This window comes from Neomonachus schauinslandi, chromosome 7 (genome assembly GCF_002201575.2).
Source record: "Neomonachus schauinslandi chromosome 7, ASM220157v2, whole genome shotgun sequence".
Classification (NCBI taxonomy): Eukaryota; Metazoa; Chordata; class Mammalia; order Carnivora; family Phocidae; genus Neomonachus; species Neomonachus schauinslandi.
The window spans coordinates 15,406,268-15,428,301 of record NC_058409.1 but is presented as its reverse complement, the minus strand read 5'-3'; the positions used below and the strand labels follow the sequence as shown (position 1 = coordinate 15,428,301).

The 22,034-nt window shown below is 43.5% G+C and overlaps 1 protein-coding gene across 2 annotated transcripts in view; it reads right to left on the bottom strand.

Moving 5' to 3' along the window:
- LOC110590951 (synuclein alpha interacting protein) overlaps positions 1 to 22,034 on the bottom strand; it is a 163,279-nt gene that overhangs the window by 11,681 nt on the left and 129,564 nt on the right. For both annotated transcript variants that reach the window (XM_021701821.1, XM_021701820.2), the window contains exons 6-10: positions 19,924 to 20,037; positions 12,110 to 12,235; positions 8,492 to 8,661; positions 2,650 to 2,736; positions 1,031 to 2,099 (exon numbers count right to left, since the gene is read on the bottom strand). In XM_021701821.1, coding sequence (XP_021557496.1) covers positions 1,031 to 2,099; positions 2,650 to 2,736; positions 8,492 to 8,661; positions 12,110 to 12,235; positions 19,924 to 20,037 — 1,566 coding nt within the window. The remainder of the gene's footprint in view (positions 1 to 1,030; positions 2,100 to 2,649; positions 2,737 to 8,491; positions 8,662 to 12,109; positions 12,236 to 19,923; positions 20,038 to 22,034) is intronic.

The following is a 22,034-nucleotide window of genomic DNA, read 5'->3' as shown; positions in this document are numbered from 1 at the left end:
GCTGAAATACACACAACATGGAAGTCCTTTACGACAAAGACAATTCACGTTGGAAATCAATGTATAGTTAAAACTGGCGCTCGATTAATTAGAGCGATATTAATGGAAACTCGATTTTGGTATTGCAAAAGGAATCTGGACAGGTCTTAAACCTCACCGTGATGGAATTTCACCTTACAGCTAATAATCAATTATGCAGGTTGGGGCTCTCTAGATTGCAGGATGGATATTCTGGACCCTTCCATTCCTTAGAGTTTCATATTTTGGATGCTATACCATTTTTGGGGGATGGCACGGCATGCACAGAACACATGGCAAACATCGCCTAAAAAGATGTTCCTATCTCTTATTCACTGGTTTTAAACCACAGATTACAGTGCATGGTTTTCCAGGAAATGCAATTATAAAATGTAGTTCATGGCACACTCCGCCATCCCTCATGTACTGAGCACTCCAGACTGCCCCAGCATTATCCTGATTAACACTTACTGGTTTGTGTCGTAAAATGCCAATGCGGAGGTCCCTGTGGGTGTATTCATTTCAAAGGTCATTCCAAAGTTGAGTGGTTAAGTCTTTAGAAATAGAGTATCTATTTATGTGCTCTTTCATTGGGCTTGAGAATAAACTAGCCAGTCATCTAAGGAGAACAAATTCTTCCTGAGGAAGAGTCAGTGCCAAGGAAGGAAGGGCCTGATTTCACATCAACTGGTGGTCTGATCTTGTAGAAATGCCTCCCAGTTTAGGACTCCTAATACTGAGGGAGCAAACTATTTAGGGCAACTGGGGGACCAGCGTATAATGTCCTGTGATGTATTTAATCTTTCTCTCTTATTTTCCAAAGGAAGAGCAAAGTGTCTATACTCTAATGTGACATATCTCATTAGAAAACACACTGATTGGGCTTCCCGTGCATCCCTTTGGACTTTTTCTGGGGATTCCCTCGTGGTGGCAAAGGTCACCAATCTGTAGTGTGAGGAACAGCACAGTGAATTCAAAGGCAAAAAAGGGATAGTCTCCAAATAGCACTCACCGCCTTATTCTTTCCTTTGCTAGCAGAGCTCACGGGATTTCCCTTGGTGTCTGTTGTCTTCCTTCCAAGTGAGGTTAAGGGCAGTGTGGACGTCTTCAGCTGGTTGGCTGCATGGTAGTTATTATTATTGTTCTGGTTGCCGCTGAGTGTCTCCATGATAGACCGGAAGGTTCCAAAAGGCCTTTTCAGTTGGTCCCCCGATTCACTACTTGTGGAGGCCCTCTGGAGGGGCCTGCCTTTATCTTTGTCCTTCTCCCCATTTAGCTCAGGGCTAGTTTGCTCCATCTGCACCACAGGCTCCTCAAAGGTAACTCTGAGTTTCAAGTTCTGGGAGGTCCGGCGCTTGGAAGATGGAGACTTGAGGGCACTCTTGGGGCTCATGGCCACTTTCTGGGCGGCAGTGCTGTCAGGGCTGGCCTGAGCGGGGTCTCCAGAGGGCTGGCTTGGGGGAATGGTCCCTGAGCCAGGACACTGGGATTCCAAGTCAGGTTCGCTGCTCTCTGAGGTGGGGGATGGGCTATGGCCATCCAGAGATTTGGAGGCCTTGATGCCAAAAGGAAACCTACGTCCCGATGCCAAGGTGTGTTTCTTTATCATCAGATGTAAGCTTTCTGTGCTGTCCACACTCTCCACGCTTCCCACGATGGGCTGCGGCCGGGGCTTGTCGGCCTTCCTCACAGGTGTGCTCTTGGGGTCCTCAGAGGTGTTGGAATCCGTGTCGGACTCACTCAGGGACCGCTGCATCAGCTGCCTCAGCCGAGCTAACTTCAGTTCCCTCTTCTCCGCAGGGATCTTCTTGGAGTTTCTAGAGGAAGCCTGAGCATCCTGGAATTCCAAGGACAGCTTTTCCTGGGTGCAGACGTTCTCTGAGATATCTTTTCCCAGTAATTGGCGTAGGATTTTGTCAGAATCTTCATCTTTTGCTTTGGCCCTGGCCCGGCTGGATGCTGACAGGCTTCCAAGAATCTGAAGCCCCTCTTGGACTCCAGGTTTGCTTTTGGCTACAGACTCATCATCCGCATCTGGAGATTTCCACTGGGACCTCCTGGAAGCTGGGGAGGATGGTGAACTGAAAGATGATGAAGAACATATGAGGGAATTTCCTATCACTGAATTCCTTCACTGCCACGAATGACTTAACAACAAATCGACAGGACTGGAGTAAGAATAATCCCTTAATGTCTGTGCAAATCAATCTCCATAGTGGCAACTATGACCAAAGTATAGTGCCTCATACCTAATGCCATGACGATATAAATTTGTCTACTCTTTTACTGTTTACACATCAATTTTGCTCTAATTCTATTATTCTCATCTTCAACAACCTTACAAACCTACATATCCTTATTTCCATTTCACAGATGAAGAAATGAAGGAGTCCGAAAGAGTACGTGACTTGCTTACAATCGGGGAAAGAAGAAATGACAGAGCCAGAGATGAACCCAGGTCTTTTGACTTTAGGCCCAAGGCCTTTTTCCCCTGAAATGTCTCAATTTTATTCCTCTTTATAAAAATAAAATATTGTGGTCTTCTTAAAGATATTTTTCCTAGAAGTCCAAAAGAAAGCTCAGAGATTAAAAGTAACTAAGAACTCTAACCACCCATGTTCTTGGTATTACCTGGGTGAAGAAAGGAGTGACTCTGATTTCTGGGCTTCCAGAAGTTGCTGGAGCTGGTTCTGCAATGTGACGCGTTCCATTGTCTGTCTAGGAAAAACAAATGGAGACACATGAGCTCTCTGATACATGGCCACTACTATAAATGAGTAGCTATAAACTTTTTCATGATTATTTCAATAAATTGCAACAAATCCCAAAGCCTTACAAATGTGCATATTCTTCATTTTGCAATGCAGAAATTTTCCTAAGGACACAGTCAAGTACCCAAAAGGATGCTTATTATTCACACTAACAAAAAAACTGTAAATAACCTAAATGCTCATCAGTAAGACTAAGTGAATAATTTAGTTATTTCCATAAAGGCAGCTATTAAAAATGAGAATATATTTCAGTATCCATGACATAGGAAAGGTTTCCCTAATACATGTGCATAAAGTACACTTTATGTATATATATGTATATTAAGTAAAAAAGGAAATTACAAAATACTGTGTGTAGTATATCATTTTTAAGAAATCTCCATATATAATGTATATATATTATTTATAACATGTATACTTATATAATTTACTCTTTCCAAATTGTTTAAATCTTTAAAGTAATTGAATTAATTTAGTGATCAGAGAAGAGCAAAATAAAACAACACAGCTATTTCCGTATTGGGTAAAAACCATTAAATAACTTGGTATTTTCTTACATGAAGGGAAACACAGTATGGCAACACTCATTTTCTTCTGGAGATAAGAGCATGTGAATGAGAATGTGCTTCAAATTTAAGAAAATCAGTTAAAAGCCACAGGTCACAGAAATTGAAATCAGTTTAGAAAGCATATTACAGAACCTGAGAAAAGTAAAGCCAACTGATTCTGACTTTAGAAGAATAGCAGTATTTACTGAACTTTAGGATTAGTGTGCTGACACCCCCACCTCAAGATGTCTATCACATTCTAATCCCTGGAAGGTGGGACTATGTTACCTTTGGTGGCAAAAGGGAATTAGTGTTGCAGACAGAATCAAGATTATTTATAATCTGATAGGAAAACAGGGAGATTATCCTGGATTATTATTATTATTATTATGGTTTATCCAATCTAATCACAAATCTTTAACAGTGAGGAGGAGGTAGAAGATGAGGTCAGAGCCATTCAAAGTGTGAAGACTTCATCTCTGGTTACTGGCTCTGAAGACGAAGGAAGGGGCCATGAGCTAAAGAATGCAGTGGCCTCTAAGGACTGGCAATGCCCCTTTGCTGACAGCCAGCAAAAGAAGGGGACCTCGGTCTTACGACCACAAGGAACTGATCCTGCAACCAGACCCATCCTAGAGCCTCCAGAAAGGAATGTGGCCTGTGGACACCTCGATTTTAATCTGGAGACCCATGCCAGTCTTTGGAACTATAGAGCTGTAAGGGGAATCTGTGTTGTTTTAAGCCACTAGGTGTGTGGTAATTTGTTATAAGAATAGAGAAATAATACAATTAGCATAAAAAATGGTAGGCCCTCTCATGAGCCAGGACATGGAACTAAATGAATGAGCGTTTTGTCATTGTTGTTGTTGTTTTTAGAGAGAGAGAGAGTGCGCGCATGTGTGTGAGAGCGCGCGCACACACACACACGTGTGAGCAGGGGTGGGGGCAGAGGAAGAGAGAGAATCCTAAGCAGGTTCCATGCCCAGCACAAGCCCAACAAGGGGCTTGATCTCACAACCCTGAGATCATGACCTGAGCTGAAATCAAGAGTTAGACACTAACTGACTGAGCCACCCAGGTGCCCCGAGTTGCAAGTGTTCTTAAAATGACCACGGGACCTTAGGTCTGGGCTTGAGGAAGCCCACTGTTCTCCTTGCCACATGTCACTGCACATACTCAACAACCATCGGCCACCTAACTCTAATTCTGTGAGATCAGACTGGGATGACACCCTTTCATCTCCCCAAGTACCCTGTTTTTCAGACATGGTCAGTCTTAGTCCTAACATTGTATCCCTAAGACAAGAAATGTCTATGATTTCAATTTGTCTCACTCATTCTGTGACTCACCTACTGAAAACTAATTGTCTAAAGGAGGAGCCAGCAAACTTTTCCCTAAAGGTCAGATAGTAAATATTTTAGGCTTGTGAGTCATACGGTCTATGTCATGACTAATCAACTCTGCTTTTGTAGCATGAAATCAACCCTACACGAAAGGTAAATGATTGTGTGTGTGTGGCTGGGTTCCAATAAAACTTTATTTATAAAAACAGACAGTAGGCTGGATTTGGCCCATGGTCTATAGTTGGCTAACCCTTATTCTAAAGAAAGAATAAAAAACTAAAGTACATTCTACTTTTCCCACTTTGCAAGCTGGTACTGCCAGTCAAAATTTTAAGAACAATAGTGAGGGGCTAAAGTAGATGAAGCAAGATTATGGTCTACTTTTAAAGGGTTTGTGAAGTGTCAAAGTGAATTATGGTACAGTTAAGAAAACTATTTGGGGGCGATTGGGTTGACTGATGATTGGAATTCCATGTATGAATGGGAAAAAAAAAAAGGACTCTACTCTCTAGATTCTAAAGAAGACCCTCAGCAAGGACTGCCCAATTTTAAACACATGATCATGTGAAATATGATTATGTAAAAGTATATGAAACATGAGAGCATAGATGGGCATATGCCATGCTGGGGCTGTTGTTAACCTAGTACCATCAATTGGGAGGCTAAAACAACAGAACTTTATTTTCTCACAGTTCTGGAGGCTGGAAGTCTGAGACCGAGGGGTTGGCAGTATTGGTTTCCTCTGAGGGCTGAGAGGGAGGCTGTTCCCTGCTTCTCTCCTTGTTTCTGGTGGTTTGCTGGCGCTTTTGGCTTGGGGACGCATCACTCTGATCCCTGACTTCATGATCACCCAGTGTTCTCCCTGTGTGTGTCTGCCTCCACAGCTAAATCCCCCCCTTTTTAAAGATTTATTTATTTATTTGAGAGAGAGAGTGAGAGAGATCACAGAGGGAGAGTGAGAGGGAAAAGCAGACTTGCTGCTGAGTGGAGAGCCCGACACGGGGCTCAATCCCAGGACCCCGAGATCATGACTTGAGTCATGATGAAGGCAGATGCTTAACTGACTGAGTTTCCCAGGCGCCCCTAAATTTCCCCCTTTGATGACAACGCCAATGATACTGGATTTGGACATACCCTCATGACCTCATTTTAACTTGACTCCTTCTGTAAAGACCCTATCTCCAAATAAGTGGATAATCTGAGGTACGAGGGGTTAAAACTCTATCCTATTTTTTTGGGGGGGGGATGGCATAATTCAATCTGTAATATCTAGGCTTGTACATCAGGACCTCTAACAGAGCTGAAGGTCGCCACTTTTTAAACAGTAGTTACATTTATTAACTGTAAAGAGTTAGTAGAAAGGCTTTCTGGCAGGAAAAGGCACTCCGGACTGTCTCTCACTCAGAACTTTGGACTGGAAAAACTCGTGGTTCTCATCCCTCCTCCTGTACCTTTCTGTGCTGGGGGTGCCCTGGAGCCTGAAGGGCACAGGCTACAGTGCCTAAACCCAGTGGACTTCCCTGTTCACTTCTAGTTCTGCTAATCTCACTGAGGCACACAGTAAGTAAAAGACTAGGGTCTCCAGCCTAACCTCTCATATTTTATCTTGTCACTGGCCTCACCATAATTGTCTACAGCATTCAGCTTCGGAGACAATGGAAGAACTGTTATCTATTAGCGTACTTGTGTATTTTATTCTGGGCCCATCAACAGAGAGGGCAGCCAAGACCCTGACCTTGAAGAGTTCACCAATAAAACAGCTATTATAGCTCATGAACAGCTCACAGACCCCATGGTACAGGATGGAGGACAGTGTTTTGTGATCTTTCCTCTGAGTATGAATCTTAAGAAAAAAAAAAACCAAAACATTCTCTTGGACTATTTTAAAGCTCCTCTGAATGGATATGTCCATACACTACCCAGGGGGAAAAGGATATTGCCACATTTCTGGAAGGATATCAGGCAACATCTATCCACATTTTAAATGTGTATGCCCTGTGTTTTAGCAATTCTCTTTCTAGGAACTTAACTTTAGAAATACTTACACATGCACATAAAAACATATGTACAAGTGTGTTCGCTGTGGAAAGGCAACTTATTGAGTTGTGAGTTTGTGTGTATTTTCCCTTCAATTGCATTAAGTCCTTGAAGCTCATTTAATTCACCCGCCCCAGGGGAGTTTTGTATAACAGGGCAGACGACGCTTGGAGGGAACCCCTTTTATATTTAATTTTTAAACCTTATTTGTGTCTAGTAAAATCCTAACCAACTCATTAAAGTGCGTACTCTAGTAGGGGGAGGGTGGGAGGGGACAGAGACCCGGTCTCTGGGGTGAGAGGGTGGAAGTGGACAGATGAAGGTTTCTCCCAGTTTAGAGAAGAGCCCGAGGGTCTAAGGGCTTGTCATACTGTCGCATGATCAGCGAAGGCCTCCCAGCCATCGTAGGTCTCTTTTCAAAAGGAAACAAAGTATTTTTTATTTTTTTACTTTTTAAGATTTTATTTGAGAGAGAAAGAGCATGAGAGAGATCACGAGCGGGGGGGAGGGGTAGAGGGAGAAGCAGACTACCCGCCGAGCAGGAAGCCCAACCCAGGGCTCCATCCCAGGGCCCTGGGATCATGACCTGAGCTGAAGGCAGACGCTTAACCGAATGAGCCACCCAGGTGCCCCCAAAAGAGTATTTTTTAAAAAAGATTTTATTTATTTATTTGACAGAGAGAGACACAGCAAGAGAGGGAACACAAGCAGGGGGAGTGGGAAAGGGAGAAGCAGGCTTCCCGCAGAGCAGGGAGTCCAACGCGGGGCTCAATCCCAGGACCCTGGGACCATAACCTGAGCCGAAGGCAGATGCTTAACAACTGAGCCACCCAGGTGCCCCCCGAAAAGAGTATTTTTAAAAATAATTTAAGACACTCCCTATTTTGCTTCTAAAATTTAACTTTTCGGGTTTATCCTCTTAATCGGTCAACATGACTTTGAATACCAATTGGGATTTTCAGTGAATCCCTCTCCAATATGCAACTGTACTTTGACTGGTGTGTTTGCTAAGGGCTGACCTTAGTCCTCTCAGGTGGTGTCGGCTCCTTGATTCTTAGGACCGCTAGAGACCTACCTGATGACTTCTCCTCTGTTCCCCCGTCGTCAGGCATATCATGACAACCTCCCAGAAATGCTCCCTGACATCTCCACAGGCAATGGCTACCAGTTTGATAATCTCATCAAGAACAGAACTGACTCCATCTAGACCAAGAGGGTTTTAAGTAACATCGCGCTGTCTGAACGCTATTTTCCATTCCGAGGACTCACGAATCGTCGGCTTCATTTTTGTAAATCTTAACATTGGTGACTGTTGTCAGATGGCCTGTCTGTAATTCCCCAAATACACATTTTTTGTTGAAAACCTGAGAAACTGGCCCATGTCTAGTTTTTTTTTTTTTTTTTTTCTTCTTCTCTCTCAGGCTTTTTATGATTTCTTAGAAGGTAAAGGACAGAAGTTTGGGGACGATGCGTGTGTGTACCTAAGTCATCGGGCCGTGAGCTGCGCACGCGGAGAGAGGCTGTCTCTCATCCAATGTGCCTCACATTCCCTGCTCACGGAGTTTGCTCTGCACTGTCTGCTTGTGGAAGCATCCTCCTTCCTCTGCACAGATGCACCCATCGTGTGGATGCCGGCTGGCAGGACTTGGGGTGGAAGAGGAAAAGGAGATGGGCAGAAGGCTAGGAATTCTCCAGACAACCGGCACCGGGCTCGAACCTGAGCCAAGTGAGGACCAGCCCGACTTGGTTCGCAGGGACGGAATGGGCCACTTACTCCTTCAGCTGCTTGGTTAGCTTCACCACCTGGGAGGCCAGCGACATGCAGGTCTCCACCACCACCAGGTACCGGGAGCACAGCGTGTGCCCGTGGTGCTCGGCGCTCTGGGACGGCTTTTCCCCCGCATGGTTCTGCATGGTAACGTTTGCTCCGTATTCCACCAATGTCTGTGGGAACGTGCAGAGGCATGGGATCGTTACAAGAGCTCCCTGGCGACATTTTGGAATGACGGGAAGAGAAAGGTGAATGGAACTTTTCCTGCTAGTCCAGTACCAGTTACCAGAGCCCATGGCAGGGTGGGGAGGGGGGCGAAGGGTATCATCACATACAAAAGAGAGCCTCTGGTGGCTTTGTAGGGGTTGGTATCAGATACTTCCCTCAGAGCCTTCACACACGCAACAGATCCTTTCCCAGTGCTACCATCCCACCCAGCCTTGGAGGAGCCAGCTGTGAGGGGCAGACCCTGCCGCTGTCCTGAGGGGGCTGTCTCCTGGGTGAGCTGCTTTGTTCCTTTCAGTGGGTGGGCCCAGAAAGTTGGGGACGCCTGCAAGGAGAGAGTGGGGTTTTGTTTACCTGTTCCTATATGCTTGGGAAGCACATGTGGCCTGTTGCTGAGCCTACCCCATCAGAAATAAAAAGCACTGGAGAGAAATGACCTGCCGGGGCTGTGTGTGGGGCAGCCCACACTCCCACCATGTGTCTGGCAAGGATATGACCCATGGATTGAGGAGACGTCGTAGAAGGGGGCTTGGGGTGAGATTGCTATCACCCCACTACGGAAGGAGAGGGTTCTCGGCAGAAAGAGCAGTGGGTGTGATATAGGCAGGGGGGCTGTATGGGAGGAGGAGGCCGTAAAGTGGGGGCCAGATCTCCCAGGCCAGGTATCAGTGGGGAGGGAGGCTCCAGAGAGCCCTGTGAAGACCTCACCCATCAGGCCCAACAGAGGGTCAGCACCTGAAGGCTGCCACAGAGGACATCAGTGGCCCACCACCGTGAGCCAGAGAAGGAATTACAGCTTTCAGGGAGAGTGCCATGACCTCTGCCAGTTAAGCAAAGAGACAGTTAACTTTTCTCTCCTCCCTCCTCCTTGTCTCCAACACTGAGCCCAGCAGAGAGAGGAGAACAGGAGTTAAGGTGAGGTGTACAAAGCCAATCACGGCTCGGTCCCTTAAACCCCGAGTCTAATCTGGGCTGGAGAGGAGAACACTTTGATTCAGAAGTAACGCCAAGATTTTAAACTGGTTTGGAGTCAATGTTAAGGCACAAGCAAGCAGAAAGTTACGGAATCTGACCAAGGCATCGTTAGTAAGGAAGAGAGACTTGATGGACCACGGTTGACATCGCTAATTAAAAAAAAAACAATCAAAATTCTTTTCTATTTATACTGTGGTGACATGAGATGCCACAGAAAGCTGTTACATCAATATTAATCAGCTGCCACAATCTGACACATCCTTGGACACTATCAAGATGAGACTTGACCCCTGGGTTTATATGAGTAAAAGGTACTATTGTTCCCAAAAGTTACACTTAGGATTTTTAAGTTCCCAGATTGCTTAAACTCAGAGGTCACAACAGCCTGCCCAGAGTGTCCCTGTCAACACTCACTGATCCCACTCCCTTGACTCTGGCCTCCGCCATTTCCCTTCCAGAGTTTCCTAGACTCAGTCTCTGCCGCCTCTCAAAAGGGCCTTTGCTCACGTCCTGTTCTACTCTCAGTCTCTGTGTCTTTTCTTTTCTTTTCTTTTTTTAAATCTCACACTCAGTGGATAGACCCGCTTCCAAGATTATCCAAGTTTCCACAGCCACGGTATCTAGTGCCAAAAATATCATTTGTGTTAAGTGGAGAGATGAATGGCCCAAAAGCACAGATAGCCTCTCTTTGCATATAAAAGAAAAATGACTGAAATCTCAAACAGAATTAGTGCTATCAGCTGGTTTTCTTTGGCTTTCAGTCACATATTAGCTGATAAAAAAAAAGTCCAAGACTAGTAAATATTAGAGTGTTTTGTTAAATGGAAAAAAAAGTGAAGATTTCGGTTATGTTCAATTACTTTTCCTCCACAGAAAGTCACGCTACTCCTTTCATCTTCCGTAGATCCTGGTAATAATTTAAATTTCTCTCTTTTCTCGGCTCTGGGTTCTCATCACTGCTTTTACAACGTGGTGCCTTAAATGAGAAGATGCACGCGTTGCCAACATTAGTGGGGAAACGTCCAGACACGTGGAATATTTCCTATCCCTTCGTTCTCCAAAGGGCAAAAGCTCTAGAGAGCGTTCTGCTGTTACCTCTGCCTTTTGCTTTTATTAGTCTCTTGCCTTTCACGCCGACAGCTTTTCCAGATCCTCTCCTGTCATCTTCAGAGTCTCTTCTACCTTCCTAAACAACCGGTTCTCACTGCCCGATTTTCTTTTTTGGATACAGTCTACCCTGCGCACAGTAGGACGTCAGTAAGTGCCTGTTAAATCAGCACGCTGAGTTGTAATAAAAGAAACAACATATAGTAAGGCAACAAAAGATGCTGCTTTCTTAGAGTTGCTGTATACGCGTAGCTTATTCTGAACTGCATGAGCTCAGTGAGGTGAAAAGCAGTTTCTTTTCTCACGGCCTTCAGCCCTACGTTGTCAGTCAGGAAAGGGCTTTCCTACACCTCAGGCAGATGTGGGAACACATCCACAGATGCTGGGTCATTTTCCACGATAACAATGGTGTGATTGTTCTGACGCTGGTAATGATGCATTCATAAATCAAATTCCAGGCTAAATCTAAACAGAGCCTTTCCTTCCCGCTCACGGTCACTCTTCTTGCTCCTCCTCCTCCTCGCTGGTCACCTTCTCTCTTTGCTTTGTCATTCAGCGCCCTAACATTTTTTTTTTTTAAGTCAAGGGATCTATCTGCTTTTTATATTCACATGTGCCTCATACGCCTGAGGACCCTCGCTGGGCTTTGAGCCATGTGCTATTGTGATCGCGGCACTGGGTTTGGCTCAGCTTCATGCACCAAAGCACTGGGTGGAGGGGAGAGATTCCGACTCTTCCTGTGGGAACTCCACATGGTCTGAGCAGCGTGTGGATACTCTCTCAGGTGGCTGGCGGCAGAGGGCAGAACCTACCCCCCTCTCCTGTGGCTCTGCTCCCCAACCCCACATCCTTGCACACACAGACCATGGTAGCACCTGCGAGGCAGGTAGGACTACAGAGAGGAGGCCACCTGAGGCTGTTGGTTGGACAGGCTGGCCACCCTGCCTAGCTGGCCCGTGGGCTGAGGGGAGCAACGGTAATACCGGAGGCCTCCCTGTAACCAGTTCGGGGGCTTTCTGAAGGCATTCTAGAAGCTCTGCCCTGCCCCAGAGAAAGGGGGGAACCCACAGCCCTCCATCTGCAGTCCCTTTCGACATCCTGCAACACTCAACGAGAACCTCGTAGGGCTCTTTACGCTGACATTTCTGTGGGTTTCTGGAAATACGAGTATATCAACTTAATTCCTTACGATCGACCACAACAGAAAAAGCTGACTTAATCCACACATGTCTTCCAGTACACAAAATTTCCAATTTTTTGGTCTCATTACTTGATAAACTCATTTGTCTCCTCAAAGCAGCAGGGCCTGTGTACCTGGATGCACCCGAGGAAGCCGTGCTGGGAGGCTACGTGGACGGCACTGTTGCCATCTTGGTCCACTTCATCCAGGGAGATGCCCTGTTCTTGCATAAACTGGAGAAGCCAAAGAAGAATTTTTTCCTATAAACACAAAGATAGTTGCAATTAGTGGAATATTACGCAGCAAGTCTGAAATAAAGACAGAGGGAAACAAAACTCTGACGTGGGAAGCTTACATACAACCAGGTTTATCGTATCAGCAGAAAATACCCTTCCTTCTGAACTGAAAATCCATGCATCTCTCTGACTCAAAGTCCATGAAAGGGGAACGCTCAGAGAATTTTAAGAGTGGGGAGTTATGTCAGAAATGCTCTCGTTTTAGTTATTCTATAGATGTAAAAGTAGAACGTTTGAGTAGTTCCTCAAAGTGACACAGCTAGACAGATTGAAAGCGGGGACCAGAATCTAAGTCTTTCGATGACAAGGCAATGTTTTTGCTACTTTGTTATACTATCTGTAGGGTGCAGGAATATTATTATAAAACCTCAGGCATTAAGAGAACCAGCTTCTCCTTTGAAGTTGATAATGCTTCGACCATGCCTTCGTGATCCCAGACCTCCTGCAATCAACAGGCTAACAGAGAGAAGCAAGAGCTTAAGTGGCTAAGTATAAGATAACCTCACCGAGAGAAAACCAGGACCCTCCTGATTTTTCTGACCAGATGTTGGTGGGGTTTTAAAGGTAAAGGCTTCCCTTATTCCCTGTTAAATGGAGGGCGCCCGACGCTCTGAAGGCAACCTTTCAAGAGCAAAGACATAGTGCGCTCAGCGTGTTGTCAAAATCCGTTTGCCTTTTACCCACTGAGTATTTTGTGGTATTTTCATGTTATGTTTGGCCTCAGGAGAAAGCAGGGGGATGGGATTTCACTGTTTTAAAATAGATGAATTAAATATAATGTTAAAAAAACACGAGAGTGGTAAAAACAACAGCATGAAGTTTAGTGAGTGGAATTTGACATTTAAAAAGACGATCATGTGTTTGAAATAGCCTTGAATCTCTCCTTAGCCTTTTAAAGGTTTCTCTTTTTTTTCCAGTTACTTGCTCGGACTGGTCATGAACTTTTATACTTTTCTGGATTAAATTTGCCTTCGCCTTCTGAACATGCCAACTAATCTGCTAAAAGAATGTTGGATAAAAACAGCCAACCCCTTTCATGGTTCACCCCTCGTGGGGGGAGCAGGGCACTGTTTATGAAGGCATTGGCAACATCAGGGACAGAATGAACATTTGCACCACACTTTTCCCATGTGAGCGAGCAGGGAGTAAGACCCCTCTAAAGAACAAGAAGGGAAACATGTAATCAATGCCTATCACCTATCAAGAAGGTACCCAGGGAATGCAGGGTGAGTGTCAGCTGCAAAAGCAGACAGACCCTGAAGAACATGAAACCCTCAAGGTCCCTGGAGAATGAGGTGGAGCAGAGCCTGGAGGCCAGGGCTGGGAATGAGAATCTGGATCAGGGTATGCTGACATGCTTGTCCTCTTCTTCTGAGGCAAACTTGGAGAAAGCTGGGGCTGATATTTGGACCAGAGTGGGTGGTGATGTTTCCTATGCACAAGGTAGAACAACTTTCTTTATTTTTCCTAATTAGGAAGGGGAAAAATGGTATGACTCTGACTTGGAGACAGATGATTCTACCATGGGATCTTAACTCCTTAAAAGATCTGGGTGAGTGGACATATCTCAGAATAAAAAACATAACCCCACAGGTTTGAAGTCAATGGCGAAGATCTGGAAACAGCAAGAGGGCAGGTCGCCATGCCACAACCAGTGACAAGGACAGTCCTGCCACCTCAGTGGCTCGTTCTCAAGCGTGTGGTGACTTGGCTTGCTCTGTGATATAAATCATAGAATCTTAAAATTGCAGAGTGGGAGAGACTTCAGGGAATTATCCAATTCAAACGCCCTTGTTTTACATATCAGAAAGCCAAAGAAGACAAGTATATATTCTCTGCTATTCTAGCAACTCTATTCTTCAGCAAGTCAAGCTCAAAGGAATGCAAGATAGTTAGGAATATTCTATATGAACCTGCTTGTCAGGCATACTTTCATATTTTTCAGATTCAAATTAATAGTGTAGTGGATAATGCTGTTCTACCTGGACAGAAAATGCACTTTACTATCATTCACATTGTTTTGACTTGTAATAACAGGGTTGTAGGAAATGGAATACTGCATTTCATAAGACTAGGAATTTTCCCCTTGTTGAAATATGGAGAAGAATCTAGAGACCTGGACTTTGCAGGGGCTTGAAAATCTGGGCAAACAGGCCAAGGTCTGTATGAGGCCAAGAGCTGCCTTAGCTCCTGATGGTCTTCCAAGTCAGGTTCAGCCCGGATTGTTCAATAACCTGCCTTTTTTTCTTCTGATGGCAGGAAAAACTCTTCCTGATAATTAAGGATCTTACCCAATTCAATATGCAAGACTTACATAAAGTAAAACCATTATTCTACTGTTCAGAACAGGCATGTCTTTGCCCAGCACCTCAAATTCAGTTTCGTGTTCTGCAGTGAGCAATTTACTTTAGTAAGAAGTGACGTAACCAGCCTGTTCACTGATAAACTTCATGGACACAAAAGATCTTGGATTCCTGGGTTCTGATAAGAGCATATTTAGCATCCCCTCTCAGAGAAATGCTGCTTTCTGCTCTGATTCTGGAGAACATGCCAGCAGAAATCGATGGTCCAAAAATTCAAACAGCGACTTATCAGAGAAATATCTAGTAAGGAGAACAAATACAACTATCTTCTCCAACCAAGAAGGGCCTTATGAATGTATATGTGTAATAAATATACATGCAGTGAGGTCTACCTCCCTCCTTAGACATTCAGCACTCTCTTTCTGTGTGTGCATGTGTGCATGCGTTACGGAGATGTTCAAAGCAGAATGTAATTTCTGATTTTCATTTTCCCTAAGTATTGCTTTCAGAGAACATCTGATGCAGTCATGTGGATAGAGAGGCCCTTCTCTCTTATTTCCGTTTTACGGAATGCCTTAATAAGAATGCCTTTCCAACTTAACATTCTATCCATCCACCCACACACTCATCAGTACATTCAATTTTCATCTTTTGACTAAAAACTTCCTTCATGTCCTGGTTTCCTCTTCTGGGGATTTTCTGCTCTTTGGGGAACCTGCTTTATTGGTGTATTTTGTGTGTTCTTAAAGGCAATGTAATTTGTTTAATGAGGCGATTAACACATGTAATTCACAAGATTTTCTGGACAAAGTCTAATAAAAAACATAATGGAAAAGGGTGCACGGGTTTATTACTGGCATCAATAAAATCTCTACAGTTTTCGTTACAACCGTTAAGTTCTAAAGGAGGCAGCTTTTTCTGCAATCATATGTCATCAAATCTAATACACCATCAATTGTATGATTCAGTCTGGTTTTTGAGATGGTAAAGTGTAAGAAAGTGGCCTGCTATAATTTCATGGTGTCCTTTATTATAAGATAAATGTAGAATCCAGAGATAGTAACGTGTGAAAAAAAAAAAAAGTATATCCAAGGATGTCTTCAATCGGTTAAGGCCTAAATATTTTTTTGCCAAGTTTCCCTAATGTTTTACTTATGGTGAAATAAGTAAATTGAACAATATTGATATCAATAAAAATAGGAAATTGGGAGACATCCAATAATCCAAAGAACTAATATTTATGTCTACTACATGCCAGCAATAGGCAATGCGTCATGTGGCTTTTTTCCACTTAGTCCCCAGAGCTGCCTTGTGAAGTAGGTTCTTTTATCTCCATGTTAGAGATGAGGAAACTGAGGTCCAAAGAGATCATTTTTAAAAAAAATAAATGTCTCCAAGGCCACCGAGCTAGTAAGTGGTAGGGCTCGGATTTAAACCCAGACATGGAGTCCACATTCTCCAGGTCTCTCCTTTCCGTCTACTGAGTATGAATGTCCGCAACCTCTCACTGACCTGTGACCCTTGATTCCGTAATGGACACGCTCATTTTGCACGGTGACCACCCTTGGGTCCCAGAAAGCATGGTTAACAGCCCCTCAGTGTGTGGGTTCGCGGAGCTCAGTGTCGCTTAGGCCTTTTGAAAGAGCTGTCCTCGGAGAGCAGATGGATGCCCAAGCTAATCAAAGATTTTTCTATTTTGCTTTCATCTGCAATCCCAGCACTTTCCGGGTTGTTTGCTTATTTCTACCCCATGACGGTGAAACAGTGAAGTCAACAGAATATTCTGCCTTTTGAATCGTGGAAAAACAGTAACACACAGCCTGTGGAAGGAAGTATCCCTCTTGCTAGCCTGCCTGTCACTGTTCGTGACCATTTGTAGGAACTGCTGAGTCTTTCCTTTTTTTCAAAAAGTGTCCACCCCCCCCGCCCCCCCGCCTTTTTGTTTTTTTGTTTTTGTTTTTGGTTTTTTTTTTTTGGATCTGTATTAGGGCAAACATTTAAAATGGGAGAATGCACACAGTACAGCCAAAGGTGTTCTTGGTATATGCCGAATGCTACGATGGAGGTTGTTTCTGTAGCAGGATCTCCTTACTCAGAGTCACAGGGAAGATTCAGGAGCAAAATGATCAGCAGGTTTGATGCTGAAAGTAACACAGAGCCCACTGAACCGATGTCCAGCGTGGAACAGGCCAAAGCCCCCCTGAGCAGCTGAGGCCGACAGCTTTGCTGGGAGCAGGGACGAGACCGTCAGAACCCTCGTGTTGAAAGACAACAACCCGGGTCCCACCGCTGGTGGCTCTGACTGGAGACAAGTCTGTCTCCATTGTTGGGCCAGCAACATATCTTTCATGGGCCAGCAAAGAGGGCCGACTGGAGGACATCCCTGCTTTATGCCTGAGTCCCCCCCATGGCTCTTGCCTTGGCGCTCCCTGCGGTGAGCTCTGCTCGGGACACTCAGGCCATGAAGTAATTGCACCCTCTGAGACTTCACGTGTCACGATGAGGAAAATCAATTCCTATCACCCGAAGAGGTATCAGTCCAGGAGACCACTAAAAACTGCGGGCTGCCCTGCGGTACCAGAGTCTTTAAGGTAATTTTTACAAGGAAAAGGACACAAATTGGGAGTCAAAGAAAGCCCGTTCTTTAAGAATCTATATGGGGGCAGAGGGCAACGAAAATAAACCGAGAGAGGACTTTTGCTCGGCACTATCCTTTCCAGAGGTATTTACTCAAGAAACAAAACCAGAGCACACTCGAGTGCCTGCCTGATGGAGGAAAAACTTGCATGTGCTGAATCCATTAGAAAACTGTTCGGTAACAGTCTTCCTTGTGAAAATATTAGCCTTGTCCCGGTTCCAAGTTCAGCATCGCCACAGGTTATCTGTTACGTAAGTGCCTGCAGCCGATGCAGGATGGCTGGACAGAAGAGAATTCACAGTTCGGAAGGGCTTCTACGCTTTCCACTTGGGTAGGAATGCTCTCCTACGGGCGCCGCTGGGCTGGCCCTGCTCACAGCTGGCCTCGAGGTCATTAACAATGCTTGTCAGCTTGAAATAACAACCTGGAGACTGATAACTGGCATGAGGCAAATGCCTGACATGGCTCTTCGACTAGGTCACCCGTTTCAGGGTTTTCCTCGAGTCCTGTCAAGCAAGCCACGCCATCACCCAACCAGTTCCAGAAAGGGCACTTTGCTCTGGTTCTGTCCCAATGCTTCACAATTATGAGAAACCCACTGTGAGAGCTGAACAGAGAAACTGGCATGCTTTAAGCAGCATTTCCCGAGACAAAGAAGGCCCGGGGGCCCAACTGTTTCCTTAGAGGCTCAGAAGGGCAACGCAATCCTCTCCTCCTTTTCTTCGGCAAGCTCTACCAAAAGTGCAGTTAGCCTTTCCATTGGTATCGAAAATTCCTCGTGAGGAATAAGGATAAGCAAAATGAAGCCAGGGACATGAGACAATTATTCAGACCGTTCGGGAATAAATAACATTCTGTTTTAGACTGCAAGTGATTTATGAAGATTATCAGTGATGACATTCTTCTGGTCATTCAAAAATTCTATTCTCCCCTTTGCCAGTGTAAGCAAAAAAAGGGCATCCTTTGCAAATGCTTATTAACTATTATGGTTGTTGGTAGGAAACCGTGGCTGGGGCTCTCAAGGACAGTACACAGAGAAAACGGAGTGATTATTTCAAAGACGGTGGCTTTGACAAATTTTAAATGTTCTTCCTGCTCCTTTCTTCATCTAATAAATTTAGTACCAGATACTCCCTTCTTCAATGAGCTGTGTATCACAGTGTGTTGTTAGCTAAAATTGTAAAAAAAAAGCCTTCCTCGGCTAGATCAATGCTGCTATAAACACGCTATACAATTATCTACACACACAGGCGGACACAAGACAGGATCTGATCCTGAAGTCACAGGGTCTGAGCTGAGACGCAATCATTGCTTACTAGGCACTGGAACATGTGTAAGTCACTTAAATTTCTTTCTTCACTCTCATCTACAGAATGGGTAATAGGATCCAACAGGGTTGTTCTAAGGAATAAGTCAATAGGATCCAACAGGGTTGTTCTAAGGAATAAGGAATGTATGCAAAATCCAATGGCCTGGTGCCTGGCACATAAAGGAAATATTACACATTAATATGACTATAATTATTAATATAATAACATGGTAACTATAATTAATATGTAATTATATCATATATTAATATCACACATTAATGTAACATATTACATATTATACATATATTACACATGAATATATTAATACATATTACATATTAATATATATATAAACCAAAGTTACCATGGCACAAAATAAGCTATCACCTAACATGGACTCCCACTAAAGAAAGACTGTAGTAATACTCTCCACGGGTATTTTTTGAACTTGAGATTGTCATGCTCGAAAAAGCATAATCTCTTGTTGACAATACCACAATTTACTGCCACTGGGAAAGTTTATGAAGCCAAAGGGGATATGGTTATATGCATGAGAAGCAATTTTCTTTGCCACAAACAAATATGATTAAATCTATTTTAATACAGTGCTGACTTTATTTATTTTTTTTTAAGACTGAGATTGGCATTTTGTGGTTCCAACTTAAAAAAAATATGTAATTTATACTTATCCTTCTCAAAGGGAGTTACTGAGGATTTTTTTTACTCCATACCCTGGACTGTGATCTTTGTACATCAATTACTCACACAGGGATTTCCTAATGTAGGAACTGGTTGTAACTGAGACTCATCCAGTTAGTGTGTTTGCTCATCTTTAATAGAGAGAGACTTCCTTAATTAATCTTACTGAAGATTTTACTGAATTAATTTTAGTTTAATTTAATTAATTAATTAAATAAGATTTTACTTAATCTTACTGAAGAAAATCTTACTGAAGATTTTCCTTTTAATGCTGGGTACAAGAAAGTTTATCACTTTCCCTTTTGACAAAAGTTAAACTCATTTATTGTAGAAAATTTGGAAAATACTGAAAAATATAAGGAAGATAAAACCCACTTCTAATTCCACCCTGAGTGATAACTCCTATGAACATGTTGTGACACAGTTTTTTTTTTTTTTTTCCTGAGTCTTATTACCTACTTCTCTTCTTCTCTCTCCAGAATTCAAAGTTGGTACCAAATTAATATGAATGGTTTTGTATCATACATTTTAATATTATATAATGACCATGTTTTCCCATAAAATTCCATTATAGGTATATAGTTTCGTTATTTAGCCAATATCTTATTAGGGAATATTTAGGTTGTTTAAACATGTTTTTCATTAAAAATTACTACAAGGAAATGATGGCTTATAAACCTGATCATTAAAAATTCTTCCTACCTGGCCAAAGCAACCTGCATAATGAATAAGGCTTGGGAAATCCTTAGAACAACTCAGCTCTGCGATGGCTTCGGTTTCACTCACCATCCAACGGACACACTCCAACTGACCATTCTAGATTGGAAAAAAGAAGAAAGAAAGAAATTCAAGGTCACTCAAGTTTGAAAAATACCTCATAGATGGTAATTTTGCCAAGGGAAGAAATCACGTGAATTTTGGTTCCTGTTATTTGGCTTCATTTATTTGCAGTCTATCACCTATTTTGTCTCTGGTCTGTGCTTTTGGCTCAAAATCAGATGGGGAATTTTTACTGAAATGCATTTTCATAATTGTAATCAGTTAGTTTAAAATGACTTTATTGAGGTATAATTTGAATACTATAAAATATACTCTACCCTTTTTAAGCATATAGTTTGATGAATTTTGACAAATATATACTCTCTTGTAACTACTGCTCCCATCAAGATAGAGAACATTTCCATTCCTCCCTTTCCCCAAAATCTTTACGATTTCTCTGGTCTCCAGAGGTCTTCACCTTTGCCCCAGGCAACCACTGATAGGATTTCTATCACAACAGGATAGAGTACTGAGTCTTTTGGGTCTCACCTTTGTCCCTCGGCATTCATGCCTCTGAGATTCATCCAAGCTTCTGCTTGTATGAAAGGTTTGTTCTTTTTTACTGATGACAAGTATTCCATTGTATGAATATACCAACATTTATTTATTCATTAGCTCTTAGAATAGGCTTTTACCCTTGAGAATTTGAAATGGTAGGATTCCAAAATAAAGAGAGAGAAAATAACCTCATTATTCTACTGGTTCAAATGCTACGTTCCCTGAAGCCTTTGGTGACTCCATCTCCACACTGGCTTTTTCCTCCTGTGCTGAGATCCCACACTGTACAAATGAGGAAGGCAGCTGTGAAACGTATAACCTAGTCATTAGGACCCAGACTTTGGAACGGATTTAAATCCTCAATCCACTACTTAGTTACAAGACCTTGAACAAGTTGCTTCCCTCTCTGATACTCAGTTTTCTCATCTGTGAAATGGCAGGGATAGCACTAACTGCCTCATGAGTAGCAGATGAGACAAAGCATCTGAGCTTACTCAGCACCCAACACTTGTTACCTTTTACTAGTAGTGCACTCTCCCAGCTCCTCTATAACACAAATGAGACATTCAGCTGCCTTCCTGGTTTGCCCAGTGTGGGGCCTTAGCCCAAGAGAAAAGAGCTACCATGCCATGGAGTCCAGGAAGCTTATTCTAGACACAAGATAGAAGGGGTAGTCTACTCCTTTTCTATCTACACCTATTTGGATAGTGGAATTTCAAGTAGTCAACTCTCAACTGCTCACAGGCAGATACTATCTTTCCGCTGGGGGAATCTAGCTAGATCAGGTGGGTGGTGAATAGCTTCCAGGTGCCACTTCAGATCTGTCTCCTCCTTCCTCTGCAGTCATTGCTGCCAGGGGAGGTAGGTCTGTATGGGCTGGCTCCCTTGCCCCCTGGGTTTGGCTGATGGAGAGCGTTGGCAGGACACCAGGAAAGGAGAATGAGTTTGAGGTCCCCTCTTTTCCTGGCTTTCCCAATTCCCATGGGGTTGCCGTCGGCTGCTGTGTCCCTCCACCAGTCAAAGGTCAAAAATCAGCCAGTTCTTCCATTCGGCCACCTCTAGCTTGTGCCTCTCCCCAACCCCTTCAGGCTCTCAGGTGGTAACAGTGCTCTGCTCTTACCCCAGGATACTGTACTTTTCTTCTTGGGCTCCCTACACCCCACCCATCACCCTTTTGTACATGAATCCTTCATTATAGACGTTCTTCAAATTGCATAATTTGAGCATGCCAACTGTTTCCTACCAAGATTAAAATAAAACCACTGATACTATGTGCTTTATTCCCTCTGAATAAAAAAAGGAATAGGAACCATAGTGAGCACCTACTAGGGAAGATAGTTCATATCAACTGGCATTTACACAGAACACAGAGAAGAGGCAACATTTCTGATTTTAATGATTTGAGTCTTGTCTCTTTATTTCTTGGTCTAACTAAAAGTTTACTCATTTCTTTAATCTTTTCATACAACCAGATTTGGTTTTGTTGACTTTATTTC